The 14,773-nt window shown below is 53.5% G+C and overlaps 1 protein-coding gene across 1 annotated transcript in view; it reads right to left on the reverse strand.

Moving 5' to 3' along the window:
* The window catches only part of GABBR2 (gamma-aminobutyric acid type B receptor subunit 2), a 341,390-nt gene extending 326,970 nt beyond the window's left edge, over positions 1-14,420 (reverse strand). The window contains exon 1 of the mRNA XM_081803256.1: positions 14,094-14,420. Within this exon, the coding sequence (XP_081659382.1) occupies positions 14,094-14,420 (327 nt within the window). The remainder of the gene's footprint in view (positions 1-14,093) is intronic.
* Between the last annotated feature and the right edge of the window lie 353 nt (positions 14,421-14,773).

Here is a 14,773-nt window from a genome sequence, read left to right on the forward strand (position 1 = left end):
CGGGCTCCCTGCTCAGCGGGGAGTCTGCTTCTCCCTCTCCCTCTGCCCCTCCCCCTTGCTCGTTCTCACTCCCTCTCTCTCAAAAATAAATAAATGAAACCTTTTGGAAAATAAAAATAAAACGCAACAGAGGGCCTCACCCTCGGAAACCAGTACCCCAGGTGCTCTCGGAGGCTAGTCTCGTGACTTTCTGCTCTGACCGTGCACCAGGACAGAAGCGCGTCACACCCCCCCAGGCACCCCACCCTGCGGCATCTGTGGAACACCCACTGGGCAGCAGCTCCGCATAGTTTTATTTAGTCCCCCAAACAACACTGGTTATCTGCTATCAAACCTCCACGTTACACGTGTCAGAGAAGGGAGGCCCGAGGGAAGCGGCCAGCCCAGGTCACCCAGCAGGGCTGAGGGGCGGACCTGGCCTCTCTGGCTGCAAGACCAAGCTCTTCCTACGACACCTTGCCTTCGTGGGTGCCCGCGTGTGGTGGGGCCTCAATAAGGATGTGTCACTTGGTTTTCGCCACCCTGGAGCCACAAGGCTAGAATGAGGGCCAGCTGAGGCCACAGCTTCCAGAGGACGGTGAGCAGCCAGAGCAAAGCCAATCAGTGATCTGAAGACCCAGGTCCACAACAGCCTGTAGGATGTGGTAGCTGGGGGCTTGGGGGCCCCCAAACTTCTCAAATCACACCCATCTCCACACTGCCTGGCCCAGATCTCTTGAGGTATGAACCGAATACCTGCACACTTGCTGGGGAGAGCCACACAGTGCCCTGCTGGAGAAAATAAGTACTATTAGCTCAGCACATTGGGCATCCCAGCCAGCCACTCCTGCGGGGCCATTTCAGATTTCCAGCCGGTGTGCCAGGCTTTGCCCCAGCCTCCAAACCTGCAACCCCCTCCCTGACTGGAAGGCTGGGCCCCCACTGCTGGCCTGACCCCCAAATCACTTCTCACAGCAGACAGCCCTCACTCTCTCGCGCGCCCCCAAATTTCTACCCTGGGACCCTTGTTAGATAGTTTGGCTGTGGATGGTCTTGGATCTGACATGTGCCGAAGACGGATGGCTGGACTTCTGATGACTGAAGACATCTGACAGTTGAGAGGAAAACATGTTCACTACATCTTGTTCTAGACGCTTCTGTAAGAGTGCCAGCTAGGGTCAGAAAACCTCAGCCCCCTGCCTATCCGCTCTCACACTGTTATAATCTAATACTATGCCTTCTTTCTTTATTAGGAAGTAAATGAATCACCTGTGTGAACAACATCTCCGTGTCTTTTATTAAGATGTTACTGGAAACAGCCAAAGGCCCTGAGAGAACAACCCAGAATTAATTACTCTTTGTGCTTAGTTTCAGGCATATCTTATATCTGTAACTCTTTACAACTTTTGTAAACACTTTCACATTAATCTATTTCTCTTCCCCTCTCTCTGCTCCTTCTCTCCCCCTCCCCGCATCAATGATCTCTACAATAACTCCATGGAGAAACAGGGCAGGCATCATTATCATTCTCATTTTATAGATGATAAAACTAAGGTGTAGAAAAGTTGAATGACTAGTTCAAGGTCCTCCACCACTGAATATCAGAGACGGGTCATCGTGTGGAGCGCAGAGCTCTTCCCACCGAACTGCCCCGCCCTCTAAGCTAACAGATTTGTCCTGAGCCTAAAGGGAACTATGTCTCATCACACAGGAACACCAGGATGTTTCTCTCCAGCCCTCAAATGCAGTCTTCAGTTGAAACAGTCTTCAACTGAAGATGCCTGATAACGTCTTCTCCCTCTGCTCCATTTAGAGGCGCAGTTGTGATTTTATCCAAAATTGTTATTTTACATTGTGTTTAGCACCACTCATGCGAGAAACATTTGCTAAGCACTTACAATGTGCCAGGGGCCATGCGAGGTGCTTGGACAGAGGCCTTCATTCACTCACAGATATTACCAAGTGCCTGCAGGCTCTGTGCTGGGCACTGGGACATGGCAGGTACCAGAAAAATGGCATGCCTGTCCTCGTGGTCTGGCCCAGCACACAGCCAGGTGAGGTGATGGACAATAGCCGGCAGTGACAACACAGAGCTATGAGACCCAGGTCCACAACAGCCTGTAGGATGTGGTAGCTGGGGGCTTGGGGGCCCCCAAACTTCTCAAATCACACCCATCTCCACACTGCCTGGCCCAGATCACCAGGGACAACAGGGACAACAGGCCAAGGAAGTTCACCACTGAGCTCCCAGTGTGGGCCAAATCATCCCAGGAATGAATGGGGTCAGAAACAGCCACATAGAAAACCCATCCAGTGAGGCTCCCACCCAGTCACATGCGTTTTCGTTGGCCTCAGACACATGCTCTCCCACTGCACGTGACTACATAGCATTTTACACGTTCACCTACATGATAATAAAATGACGGTAAAATTTAGTGGGCGCCTACTCAATGTTCCCTGTGTGCTCAGTGCTTCACATGAATGTTCTATGCCAACCTTCAAAAGATCCCTCTGACAGTGGCATCTCCATTCCACAGAGGATAGCCCAAGGCGCCGGGTGAGGGGGGGACACATGTGCACGCATTGTCTGATTCCAAATGTTAACAGTGTTCCCACAGTGCCCAGCTGACTCCCTGACGAGGCACGGAAAACACACAGCAAGACATTATAAACGAGCAGATCGGCCTCAGGAGCCCTTCAGCTCTCCCCCATTCATCCCACAGATATCTCCCAACCACCAACTGTGGGCCAGGCACTGGGCTGGGCACTACGGGGAGCCAAAACAGAGCTTCTCCTGCACTTATGGAGTTCACGGTCCCCCGCAGGAACACGGAAGACCAAGAGGGATCAAAGAGTCCAACAAACGTAGAACTGCGATTGTGCTAAGTCCTAGAAAGGAAAAGTTCATGGTGCTCAGAGAAAACGGGGCAAGGGATTCTTCCCAATCAGGGAGGATAGACAAAGCCCACTTGAGCTGGTATCTAAGAGATGAACAGAGGTGGCGAAAGTGTTCCAGACAGTGGAACAGCTTGTGCAAAGGCCCTGTGTGGGGTGGGGGGGAGGAGCACTCACTCCAGAAACTGAAAGGACCATGGGTCTAGGCCCAGAGTAGGAAGGGAGAGCATGCAGCACCGAGGCTGGGGAGTGGGCAGGGCAGACTCTCAGGGCCTCCAGGGCCACCAGGAGAAGTTCTGTTCCTGCCCCCAGAACGAGGCTGAGTCCCTGCAGGGTGTCAGGCAGGGAGGCCACCTGATCAGAGTGCTGGCTCAGTGGTCCTAACTCTCCTCTGCAGCCGGGAGACAGCCCCTGGCCTGTCCCCTCACCCTTCTCACGCTGCTAGGTGACGATGCCACGTGGCCTCGCACAGCCTTTGGGAGCACGGCTGCTGGGGGTTCACGTCCACAGGCCCCATACCCAGCCCCAGGCCTGGCACTGTGCTGCAGGTACAAAGGGAGCAGCCCCGCTGCCTTCGAGGTAATCCAGGAGAGACCCAGAGACACAAACACTGACACCCCAAGTAAACACCACGGGAGGCGACAAGCTCCACGGGTGCAAGGCGAGCAGAGAGAGGAGCTGTGGGATCCAGGTGTGTAGACAGACGTGCTCAAAGTGAGGGGACAGAACAGCCTGGCTGTGTGTGACTGAGTGGGTGGACAGGGAAGCGGGAGAGGCCGGGGCTGAGTTAGAGGGAGAGACGAGGGGTTGGGCGAAGTTCACAAAGTAAAATAAGAAAAGCATCAGCCACTGCAACACGTGCCGCTTGCCCCTCTGGGAGGAAGGGAGGAAACTACCTGAGGATGCTGCTCCCTTGGTGCACGGGCGTCACGTCAGACCGTCCGCGCTGAACTGGCAGCTCACCGCCCGGTTGGCTGTCATGTCACGTGACGCCGCCAAGCCTCACCGGCAACCCGAGGGCGCTGATGGCACCCAGGGCACCAGGCTGTGGAGAGGATCACGTCAGCGAACCTGCAAAGCACCCGACGCGGGGACTAACGCGTGCTGAGCCCGGGATACGGGCTGGTTCTTGCTGCCGCTGTACCCTCTTCTTCACCTGCACGCTTGCAACTAAATGCTTCCATTCCCTTTCCTTCTTTTGTAACAAGATTAGAAGCTCTCCAAGGGCTTTCCAGTGTTTCTGCCTGCCAGTTAAATCCCTGAAACAGTTCTGGGCATTCTCAGAAAAGCTTCAGTGAACAGGCAGTTCTAGAAACAAAGTGATTTGGATAATATAGTGATTACTATAAGGAAGGCTGTTGCTTTCAAGATCAGTTCCCTCTGAACAAAGTCAAGTGGATCATAAGCAGAGTGTGAAAATATCATTTTCTTTCTGCCACCTCCTGACCCCGCGCCAGGAGAGGGCAACAATGCATCACTCCACAAAGTCTTTCTTTGGCTAGATTTTATCTGAATGGTGACTGATGATGTCCTGGCCAAGTGGCAGGAGAGGGGTCTGCTTTAGCCAGCAGCTGTGGAACGCGGACACTGATGAAGACAGATGAATCCATTTACTCAGGACTTTGGATCTACCACTAATTTTCCAGATGACAATGACACTTCATCCTTCCAGCAATGTAGACTGTTCAAAAAGACCAGAAAAGTAGAAAACTGCAAAAGGATTCCCCAATCGGCCCCAAAAGGTGTCACAAGGTTCATGCCCTTTACTTGAGCAAGAATTCTCAGACCCTCAAGCTCAGTGCATAACTGATTTACTCTCATTTTGCACATATTTCTAATAAACTTGGTTATCCGATTTGGGGTCCGGACCAAAACCAGATCAGGGAGATGGCCACCTCTAGGCTGAGTTTACCCAGTTCCTGAGTCAGTCTTGACCACGGAAGGATAAAGAGCAGAAGCTTCCAGCCCAGGAGCAGAGAGCGTGGAATAAGTCTTGCTATTCAGAGGATCCCAGGGGGCCTCTTCATTCACTATCCCCAGACCTGTCACCAGACCACCTGGCTCGCCAAGGCTGATGACTTGGCTCCATTCCTGCGGTTTCTACTAGGACCAGAGTCCAGTCCAGCCGCCATTGGCTCTCACTTTCCCTGGAGGTGGGAATGGGATATCACAACCTGATTCCTATACCCACCAACTGCTGGTTTAGAGGACTGTTCCAATAAACCCATCTAAAACCATAACAGTTCTCAGATGCTGGAAAGTATTTATTTCCTAGGTTTTCACGTATCTTGGATGATGCCGGGTATGTTTGTCAGGGGGAGAGGAGAATGACATCAGCTTTGTACATAATCTTCCTTTTTTTTTTTAAGATTTTATTTATTTATTTGACAGAGACATAGCAAGAGAGGGAACACAAGCAGGGGGAGTGGGAGAGGGAGAAGCAGGCTTCCTGCCGAGCAGGGAGCCCGATGTGAGGCTCAATCCCAGGACCCTGGGACCATGACCTGAGCCGAAGGCAGACGCTTAACGACTGAGCCACCCAGGGGCCCCTGCACTTAAGCTTCTATTGGAACATCCAACAAGTAATCTTTTCCCTTTGTACTCCACAACTAAAGGGACCCTGAAAGTACCAAATAACAAGAACCCAAATGAACAAATAAAGAGCAAGCAGGAAGCTCACCCCACATGGCTTGGCATACAGAGTATCTCCTCAATTTGTTAAAACTATGCCCATTAATCCTCTTAGAGCCAGAGAGCTGGGTTCCAAGCTTTTAGATGTATTTGTTTGTTCAATAAACACTTATTGAGCTCCTGCTCTGTGCCTGGCCCTGAGATAGCGCCTAGAGGGGACCACAAGGGAGCCAGACACACTCAGCACCTGCTCTCACAGTGGTTACAATGGAGCAGAGATCCTCAAGCCATGCTGTAATTCACAGAGAGAAGCAAGAACTTCCCCACGGTCTTAACAACTAACCCAGCACCAGAACCCAGACCGCCAACCCCATATTGGGCTCACACCCCCACGGTTCCAGCCTAGTATACCTGCTTGTTCCTAGAAAGATACAGAGAGAAAGGCGTCTCACCAGCCTCACTGTACATCGTTACGTAAGATTAGAGAATAAGAATAAACTAAAGGAGCAGATGAAAACAGATGCTCATTGGGTGAACTACACCATTGAATTTTCTGACCTTCCTACAATCAAAATAACCAAAAAGTTAGCAACAAGGAGCCACTTACATTCACAGTCGAACACAGGGAATGGCCAAATGGGTGCCTCCAGAAGGAGGTCGCCTTCCCCAGCATCCTCCTCTGACCCCTACCATGGCTCGCTCGCACTACGTGCAACAGTTTCTGTCTGTTTTGACCACCTGTTTAGACCGTGAGCTCCTCGAGGGCAGGTTTCATGTCCCATCCACTTCGGTGTCACAGAGCCTAGAACGGGGCCTGGCAGAAAGTTCTACCAGTGAGAGTGTGTCGCACTAGGGCACTGAGGCAGAAGCGGGAAGTGCCTGCAGCAGCTGTGTAAGTGGGCCAGTCGATCTCCTCTGCAGGCAGAACCTACAGGAGGAGGGCGGTCAGCTGATGGCCTTCACCGCAGCTTCAACTCTGTCGCCATATTTAATTCTGCTAAGGACACAATCTCCCAGGCAGCCTGCGGTCGGGGACTGAGTTGGGCAGGGATCCTAGAGCCTGGCTCTTTCGGTCCGATGCGGGACCTCTCTATGGGCAGATTTTACCCCAGAGCAGGCCACTGACTGGCCCAGACTTGCTGAGCCGCTCCCGACCCATCTCTCTTGCCCCCTCCATTCACAGCTATCAGCCCAGCGTAATGGGCTGAGCGTCTCCCCACCTCCTCTTGTATCTTTCACGGGCATCCCCCCCCAAGAGCTCCTGTACTTCTAAATCCATCCTGGCATCTAGTTCCTGAAGGACCCAGAATGACAAGACTTCATGGCATCCACCTGCTTCTCAACATTTCCCACCCTCCTCTGAAGCTGGCGTGACCCGTGATTATTTCCAGTCAATGGAATACGAGTAGAAATAATGTATGTGTCACTTCCAAGGGAAGATGGTTAAAAATCCAGTGTGCCTTCCCTACCCCCATCTTCTTGAAGTCACAAAATGGGAGAGTCCCACCCCAAACCTGCCTGGATCCTTGTGTTCCCACTTGGAGGAGAGCCCCTCGGGAGCACTTCTGACACACTCTGGACTTTGGGTAAGCGATAGAGAAATTTTATTATGTAGGCAATAGAGATTTCAGGATTTGTTTGTTCAAGCAGCAGGACCTAGTTCACCCTGACTGACAAAAGACATGTATCCTACACATGGATCCGTTCAGCACCTCTGTTTTCACGGCTCTCTTACCCCTCCAGCTTGCTCATGTCCCTGCTGAGACCGCAGATCTCCACGTGAAGAAGCCAACGTTACTCTGTGCCCATGGGAGGGTAGGCCAACCACAGGAAGAAGCCCCCGTTAAAAATAAAGTTAACAAGTTGAACTTTTGGCCCAATACCAAGTGCTAAACAGGCCCTAGCGTGTTAGTTCCATCCACAGCCCCCGTGGGTGGCTGGCTGGGTCTGGGGAATTGGCTGGGGGCTGGCATGGCCAAGGGCACTGCCCTCACACGGGGGAAACCCTGGGTTGGTGTTGGTGGGAATAGGCAGGAGGCAGCTACAGCCTGACAGTCAACTTAATCCTGATAGATGGGGTCACCTGAGTCCCGCGGTGATGGGAGTGGGGTGAAGCCCCTGGAGAGGTGATCTGGACAAACTTCATTCAGTGGGATGCTAATTCAGAAAGGAGACTGGAATTTATGCTCTCATGGTGCAGTTGAGCAGACGCTCACTGATGGCCTGCCCTCACAGAGCTCAAGTCCAGTGTATGTTAGGACACACGGCAGAGGGGAAGATGGGCTGCTCACATCCCCCTCCTCCGGCACCCCTCCCGGCAGCGTGGCGTTGGCACACAAGATTACAGATAACTCTGCCTTACATTTACACCATGTTGTGAGGTTCCACGTGCAAGATATTTATTCCTTCTTACAGCCCTGTGAGGTCAGCATAATTGTCCCCATATGGTACAGGAATAATGACAACGGTGACAATACAGCAGCGAATATTCACTGGGGCACTCACAGTGTACCAAGCACTGATTGGATTACTTTACCAGGGTGGTCTCGTTTGTTAGCCCCATTTTATAGATGACGAAAGGGAGGCAAAGTGCCTTGCCCTGGGTCACCAAGCAGGTAAGTGGTACCCAACAGGGATACAAACCCAGGGTTCCTGACATATTGAGGAGCTCATCCTACAGGTACTAGGGACTCGGGGAGCTGAAGGATCTGGAGAGGGAGTCTGCCATACTGTGCCTAGCCTCACCCCCACTGGGCCGCTCTCTCCTCGTGCCCCTACAGTGCAGTGCCCGGACTCAGGGACTCTTGCCTGCCAGATCCGCCCCCCTCCCCGGCACCCCAAGGGTTCCTCTCTGTCGTCCTTCCCACCCCGGCAGGTCTCAGCGCTGCCCGTTCTCCTCCACATCCTCCCACACCGCCTCTCCCCCTCTGTTCAAGCTTCGGCATCTCACCCTTCCACTGCTGGAGTAGCCTCCTGGCTTCTCAGTGTCCAGGCTCATCTGTCTGCCATCTAGGCTCTGCACTCCCACTGGCCCTGATCACAGCACGACCACGTTCAAAACCGCCACTACACATGGCTCCTCGTAGTTCCAGAAGAAAGTCCAACCTTCTCGACACGTGATTCGAGGCCTTCCACACCCACCCCCAGGCTACCTGTCCCTCCATAAGCCCTGCACTCAGGGGAAAATGTAATAATTCAATGCTCCCCAAACACACCCCACACTTTGTCTCCCTCCATCCTTTGATCCTGGAGCTCCTGCCTGGGATCCAACCTCCATTTCCCTGAGTTCCTGCTTTTCTGTCAAAATTACATTGGCCCTTTCAGGCCCATCTTGATTTCCTCTCCTCCAGGAAGCCTCTCTTGACCTAGATATGATCTTCCCTTTCTCTCAATGCCCTTGGCATCCCTGGTCTCTTTCTTGAATGTAGCATTTCCCAAGTGCCTGTCTTTGTGAATGTCTGTGATCAGACGCCCCTGCCATCCACACCTTTAACAGCCGCTGATGTCCTTCGAGGAATCACCTCTTCTTCACTCCCTACTCATGTGGTTGGGCAGGGCTGACCTCCCTGCCCTCTCCCTCCATGAAAGACGGGCTTATGTCCCAGACCATCAGTGCCATGTGGTTGGCTCAGGGATGGACACATGACCAGATTCAAGCCAACGAGAGCTGAGTTTGGGACTTTTGCTGAAACATTTGGGAAAGGAACACTCTTCTTACTGGAGTTTCTAAACTGGGAGTGTGTAAATTTGCAGCTGGTAAGGGCCATCTGTGCCACCACATGGGCACAGCCAGCTTGAGAGTAAAGCCAAACAGAGGAAATCAGAGCCGAGAGAGAGACATTTTTTAAGACAGCATTTCAGTCCCTGGATTCAGCCATGCCTGAGGACAGCCCACTCCGGGATTTTTCAGTCACATGAACCAGTTAAAGTGGGATTTCTATCACTTGCAAGGAATCCGAAGCAATACACCTCCTAAGGGCCAGGTACCACGCTGGGCAGTGGGGCTAGAACCACAAGAAGAGGTAGTCTGATCCGAAAAGGGCTCATTTTCTATCTTTTTATTTCTAAGAATATTGGAATATATTCATATATCATAACATTCATTCTTTTGAAGTATATGATTCTACAGTTTTTGAATATTCATAGAACCGTGAAGTCATCACCACGATCCCTTTCTATCTTACCTTGAAAATGGCCAATATGTGCTGGCCCTGTTCTCCCCTATGCACCAGTTCTGCCCTCGAACCCAAGGCTGGGTTTTATTCCCTTCTGCAGCACCAGTGACTGCAGTAGGTGCTCAATTACTGCCTGCTGAGTTGTACTCCGACACCCTTGAAAAGCTCAGCCTCCATCCACCAGCTGCCTGGGCCCTTTCGAAAGCACAGTGAATGAGAGAACAGATATTTGGCAAAGCTGCTTAAGGAAAGGACATGCCTATCACGAGGCTTCCCCTGGATTTTTCTAAGCTGGATCCCTGCATCAAGGTAGATTTCCTGAGAGGTGCACACCTAGAATGTGCTCCTTTGGCTCCCTGAACTTTCCCTAAGTTTATCACATAATAATTGAAACTAGTAACAAGTGGGAAAACATATAAATCCAACAACAGGGGAATGACTTAATATTTATGGTGCACCCATAGGATAGAATAGTGTACCGCCACTCAAAATCATCTTTGCAACTGAGGACATGGGGAAGTACCCATAATATAATGTTAAATTAATGAAACAAAATATAAAAGGGGACATAGAGTGAGATCTCAAGTATATAAAATAGTAAAACTTGGCAACTAGAAGGGAATAATGCTAATTATTAGGTGTAATTGTCTTTGTATAGGGGGATTATGAGCAATTATTATTTTTCTTCATGTTTCTTTCTAATTTTCCATTTTTCTAAAATGAACATTACTTTAGGGACACCTGGGTGGCTCAGTCAGTTAAGCGTCTGCCTTCAGCTCAGGTCATGATCCCAGGGTCCTGGGATCGAGCCCTGCTTCAGGCTCCCGGTTCAGCGAGGAGCCTGCTTCTCCCTCTGCCTGCCGTTCCCCCTGCTTGTGCTCTCTCCCTCTCTCTCCCTCTGGCAAATAAATAAATAAAATCTTTAAAAAATAAAAAATTTTAAAATAAACATTACTTTAATCAAAGTAGAAAAGCCAACACTGTTTCTTATCTCATCCCTTGGTTATTATTTAATTTTATTCATGTGGCTACTGAAGGATGAGAAACAACATGTGAAGAACATTCTGAATCTCCCATGAAACTTTTTTAAAAAGACGTCGTCCTTCAGAATCTTTTAATCAAACATGTAAGTAATGTAATCCACCATTTTTACCTTTTTACCTTGACTGTCAGGAAGCTCAGAGCTAAAATGTAATACACAAAACTGTAATAACCCAGGTTCTTGGTATAATAACTTCCATGCTTCTATATGTCTTCTGATGCTTCTTTTATTTGTATATTCAGTCGTCTCACTTGTGTTTTTATATACTCAACTCTACTTTGGGATAAGATTTTATCTAGAGCAGAGAAAAGAGGTCCTAACTAGCAGATGCTCTGTTGGGATATTTCATTTTTAGGAACACAAGGCCCTGAGTGGGGCTTTGAACATTCTAGTGTTATTCTAATTATAGTGAGAGGGTCAACCTAAAGAAATTCAGGCAGGAGGCTCCTTTATTGAGAGAGGCTCTCCCAGTGGTCAGATTAACCCACTACTTGGTAAATCTCCATCTCTTTGAAGACTGCGTGGACCAAGGTCCCTCCTGGCTGCCCACAGCCTCTGGCCATTGACTGACAGCAAATGTCAGCAAAGCCAGCCAAAATCCATTCACCACATCCGTCTTGTGTTCAAGTCTACAGACAACAAGTGACACAGCCAGGAAGTGATCAGGGAGTACACACAATCCGCAAAGACGGCCCATGTGAATAAAACAGGCCCCAGATGCTCTAAAACAGGCCCCAACCACCCTTCGGATCACTATGGATCTTGCTGCAATTACCCACACGGAGCATTCCTTTACTGCAGCTCAGCAAGAAAGTACCTCTCCTATGAAGATGGGCCACTTGAAAAAATTAAGTATTATATCACCTGCATGTTCTCCCAAACATGACACCTCATGGCAGGAGATAACATACGTATTTGATTGTAAGCCAGGATTCTTCTTTTTTGGTGATAACTTCACTGATCCTTCACAAGATTTCAAAAGTGAGAAAAACAAAATAAGCAGTCTTGATGTTTAGTTGTGACCATTTTATCACACCTAAAGCTGCAACGTCTTACTTGTGACCACGCCAGAGGAAAACGCAGGAAGGGAGGCAGGAAACATTGCGTTGGTGCTCCCAGCATGTCAGACGGAGGCCTGGCTGCCGGGCCCGCCAGCTCACGGCACTCCCCATCTGGGCCCGTTATCCCCCTGGAGCGTCACACCACCACCCTACCTAGTACGTGCAACAGCCCCGCTTTTCCAGATGCGAGAATCTAAGGTGAAGACAGATCCAATGACCCCACTCAAGGTCACCCAAGGGGAAGATAACTGGCATCTGACTAGAACCCAGGTCCCACCCACCGCAAAGCCCTTGCTCTGTGCCCCTTCACACGGCCAGAGACGCTTCTCTGTTTGCACGAGGCTGAGAGTACCCTGCGCCCTCCGTCCCACACTGCTTCCTGCAGATTCCCACCAACTGAAGAACCTCATCTTCTCGCCTTTGGGCCCTCTCACTCAGAAAGTCATCAAGACACACTTGAAAAATAAATGTAAAAGCTTCCACCCACACCCTGAAACCAAGCACCCATGCCTTCACTGCCACAAACAAGCTAATGTGAAATCTCTTTCAGGGAGGCTTTCTGAAGGGAATCAATTGATGATGAAAACATTCTGCAGATGACAACATTCGGTGATGATGCAAGCAGGGCTGCCCTAGCTACAACTGTTTCTGTCTCCAAAGAACCGGCTCTCTCCTGTCCCTTCTGAAAGAGTATGTATGGAGGCAACAGGGAAACAGAGCCGAGGGGACATGCCTAGGTCAGAACTGAGGTGCGCTGTGCATTTCTGCGTGCCAGACAAGTCCCCCGGAAAACTTGAAATGTTCGGGCAAAGATGAGGGCGACGAGAATGCCATTCAGAAACAATTCCACACTCGGGTTAGCTCTGCTCAGCCTCCCAGCTTGCATCCTCCCGGGGCAGAAGGAGGCTCTCCGCTTGCAGCAGGCTGCGCGCACCGCCACCAACTGCCACCCGTTCCTTCACCTTTTATTTACAGCGCAGAGCAGGCTGGCTCATCAGTGAAGGGGGGAGGCGGGGAATAAAGATGCCGTCCAGATTTCTGCTCTTTCTCAGGGGACCAAAAAAAGGGGGGATATCAGGCGAGAAGGAAGCGGAGCCCAGGCCGCACGGGCAGCGCGGAAGCGCAAAGCTCCTCTCCGAAGGGTGGGAGGAGAGCCACCTGGGCTGGAGCAGAGGCTCCCGGGGAGCTCCGGGAAGCCGGGGTCAAGCCCAGCACCCGGCCCGGCTTGGCGCGGTGCTCAAGGCGCCAACAGACTGCACTGCACAGGAAATCACTGCCCCCTTCAGGCCGCGTCTGAGACGCGGCGGCCGGAGCGGAGGGGCTCCCTCAGTCCGGAAAAACTCGCAAACCCGACCTCGCGCGGCCGGCGATCGCTCCTCCAGACCCCCTCCAGCAGCCGTGCAGGCGGTGTAGGTCCGCGCTGGAGCTTCAGCCAGAACCCGCGCTGCGGGCGTGAGGCGGGGGGCTTGGGATGCGAAGCCCTGGGCTCTGCCGCTCCCCTCGGAGAAGGAGGCCGAGAGGGCCAGCCCGCTGCTGCGCTCCAAGTCCGTGCTTCAAGTCTGCGCCCGGAGAAACTGCGCCTGCAGCCTCAGGGCCGACAGCAGCGGCGCTGCCGGACACCCCTGCGCGTCCGCAGCGAGACCTGCTCAGGGCACTCTCTGAGCAACTAAACCGAGGGGGAGTCTCCCCATAAAATCGCTCCGGCTGCAGGCAGCGCCGGGCACATTCAGGCAGCAGCCGTTTAGAGCCGGCGGCCCCACACCTGCCCGCGCGGTGCGGGCTCCGAGCCTCCTGCGCGCTCTGGCCCCTCGGGTCCCGGAGCCCTCCGGACCTCAAAGCGCGGCCGGGCTCTCCTGGGGGCCCGCGAGCAGGCCATGGCCTCTCTAGCCCCGAGTGGCCCAGTTTCCAGTCAATGCGCCTGCCTGTTCCTCCCACCCGGCAGTCCACAGCCCCACCAGCGGGACCTGGGCAACCACTGCAGGCCTTTTAGAGGGTCCAGTCCCCACCTTCTACACTCCTTCTCCGGTCAAAGGAAACCCGTCTTCTGTCCCCCACCCCCCAACACACATACACACACACAATCCCAGAGGAGGGAGATGCTCAGCAAATCTTGGTACCAGCTGTGCCAGCCAAGCCCGGAGGGACCCCGGGGTGAACACTGAGCACCAGCCCGCGGAGCCCTCGGCAGGTACAGGCGGCTCAATCTCAAGGGCTCTGCCCAAGGGTCGAAGCTTCCCTCGGTTCGGCACTCCCTCACCCGCCGCCCCCTCCCCCCCCCAGCCCCGACGGCGCGGGCGGCCGGACACTCACCTCGGTGTCGTAGAGCCGCAGGTCGAGGAAGTAGGGGCGCAGGAGCGACTCGTTGCGGATCTGCTCGATGGCCAGTTCCACGGCGGGGAGCACGCCGCGCCCGATGCTGCCCTTGGCCACCTCCTTGGTGAGCGGCATGAGGCCCATGATGGAGAGCGGCGGGCTGCTGGGCGGCGGCCGGGGGGCACCTCGCGCCCAGCCCCAGGCCCCGGGCGCCAGCGGCAGCAGCAGCGGCAGCAGCAGGAGCAGCAGCAGGCGCGCGGGCGGCGGCGGCGGCGGCGGCGGCGGCGGCGGCCCGGGCTGCCCGGAGCTCCGCGGGGAAGCCATGCCGCGCCGCGGGCTGCGGGCGCCGGCTCACTCGGCCCGCATGGCCTGGCCCGGCCCGCCGCCCCGCGCCAAGCTCTCCCCGCGGCGCCCGCGCAATGGCGCCGGCACCGGCCCCGGCTCCGGCTCGGGCTCCTGCTCGGCTCTGAACGGCCGCGGCGGCGGCGGCAGCGGCGGCGCCCGTGACGGATCAATCACGCCGGGAAGGGGTGGGAGCGAGCGGAGTGCGGGAGGCGGGGAGCGAGAGAGCAAACGCGGAGAGGGGGGGCCGGCGTCTTCGCGCGCGCCTCTCTCCGGCGCGGCCACCCCGAACCAGGCCGCCTCCGCCCGCCCCCGTGCGCGCTCTGAGCCGCTCT

Source organism: Leptonychotes weddellii, chromosome 14 (genome assembly GCF_054177405.1).
Source record: "Leptonychotes weddellii isolate Sample4059 chromosome 14, ASM5417740v2, whole genome shotgun sequence".
NCBI classification, from domain to species: domain Eukaryota; kingdom Metazoa; phylum Chordata; class Mammalia; order Carnivora; family Phocidae; genus Leptonychotes; species Leptonychotes weddellii.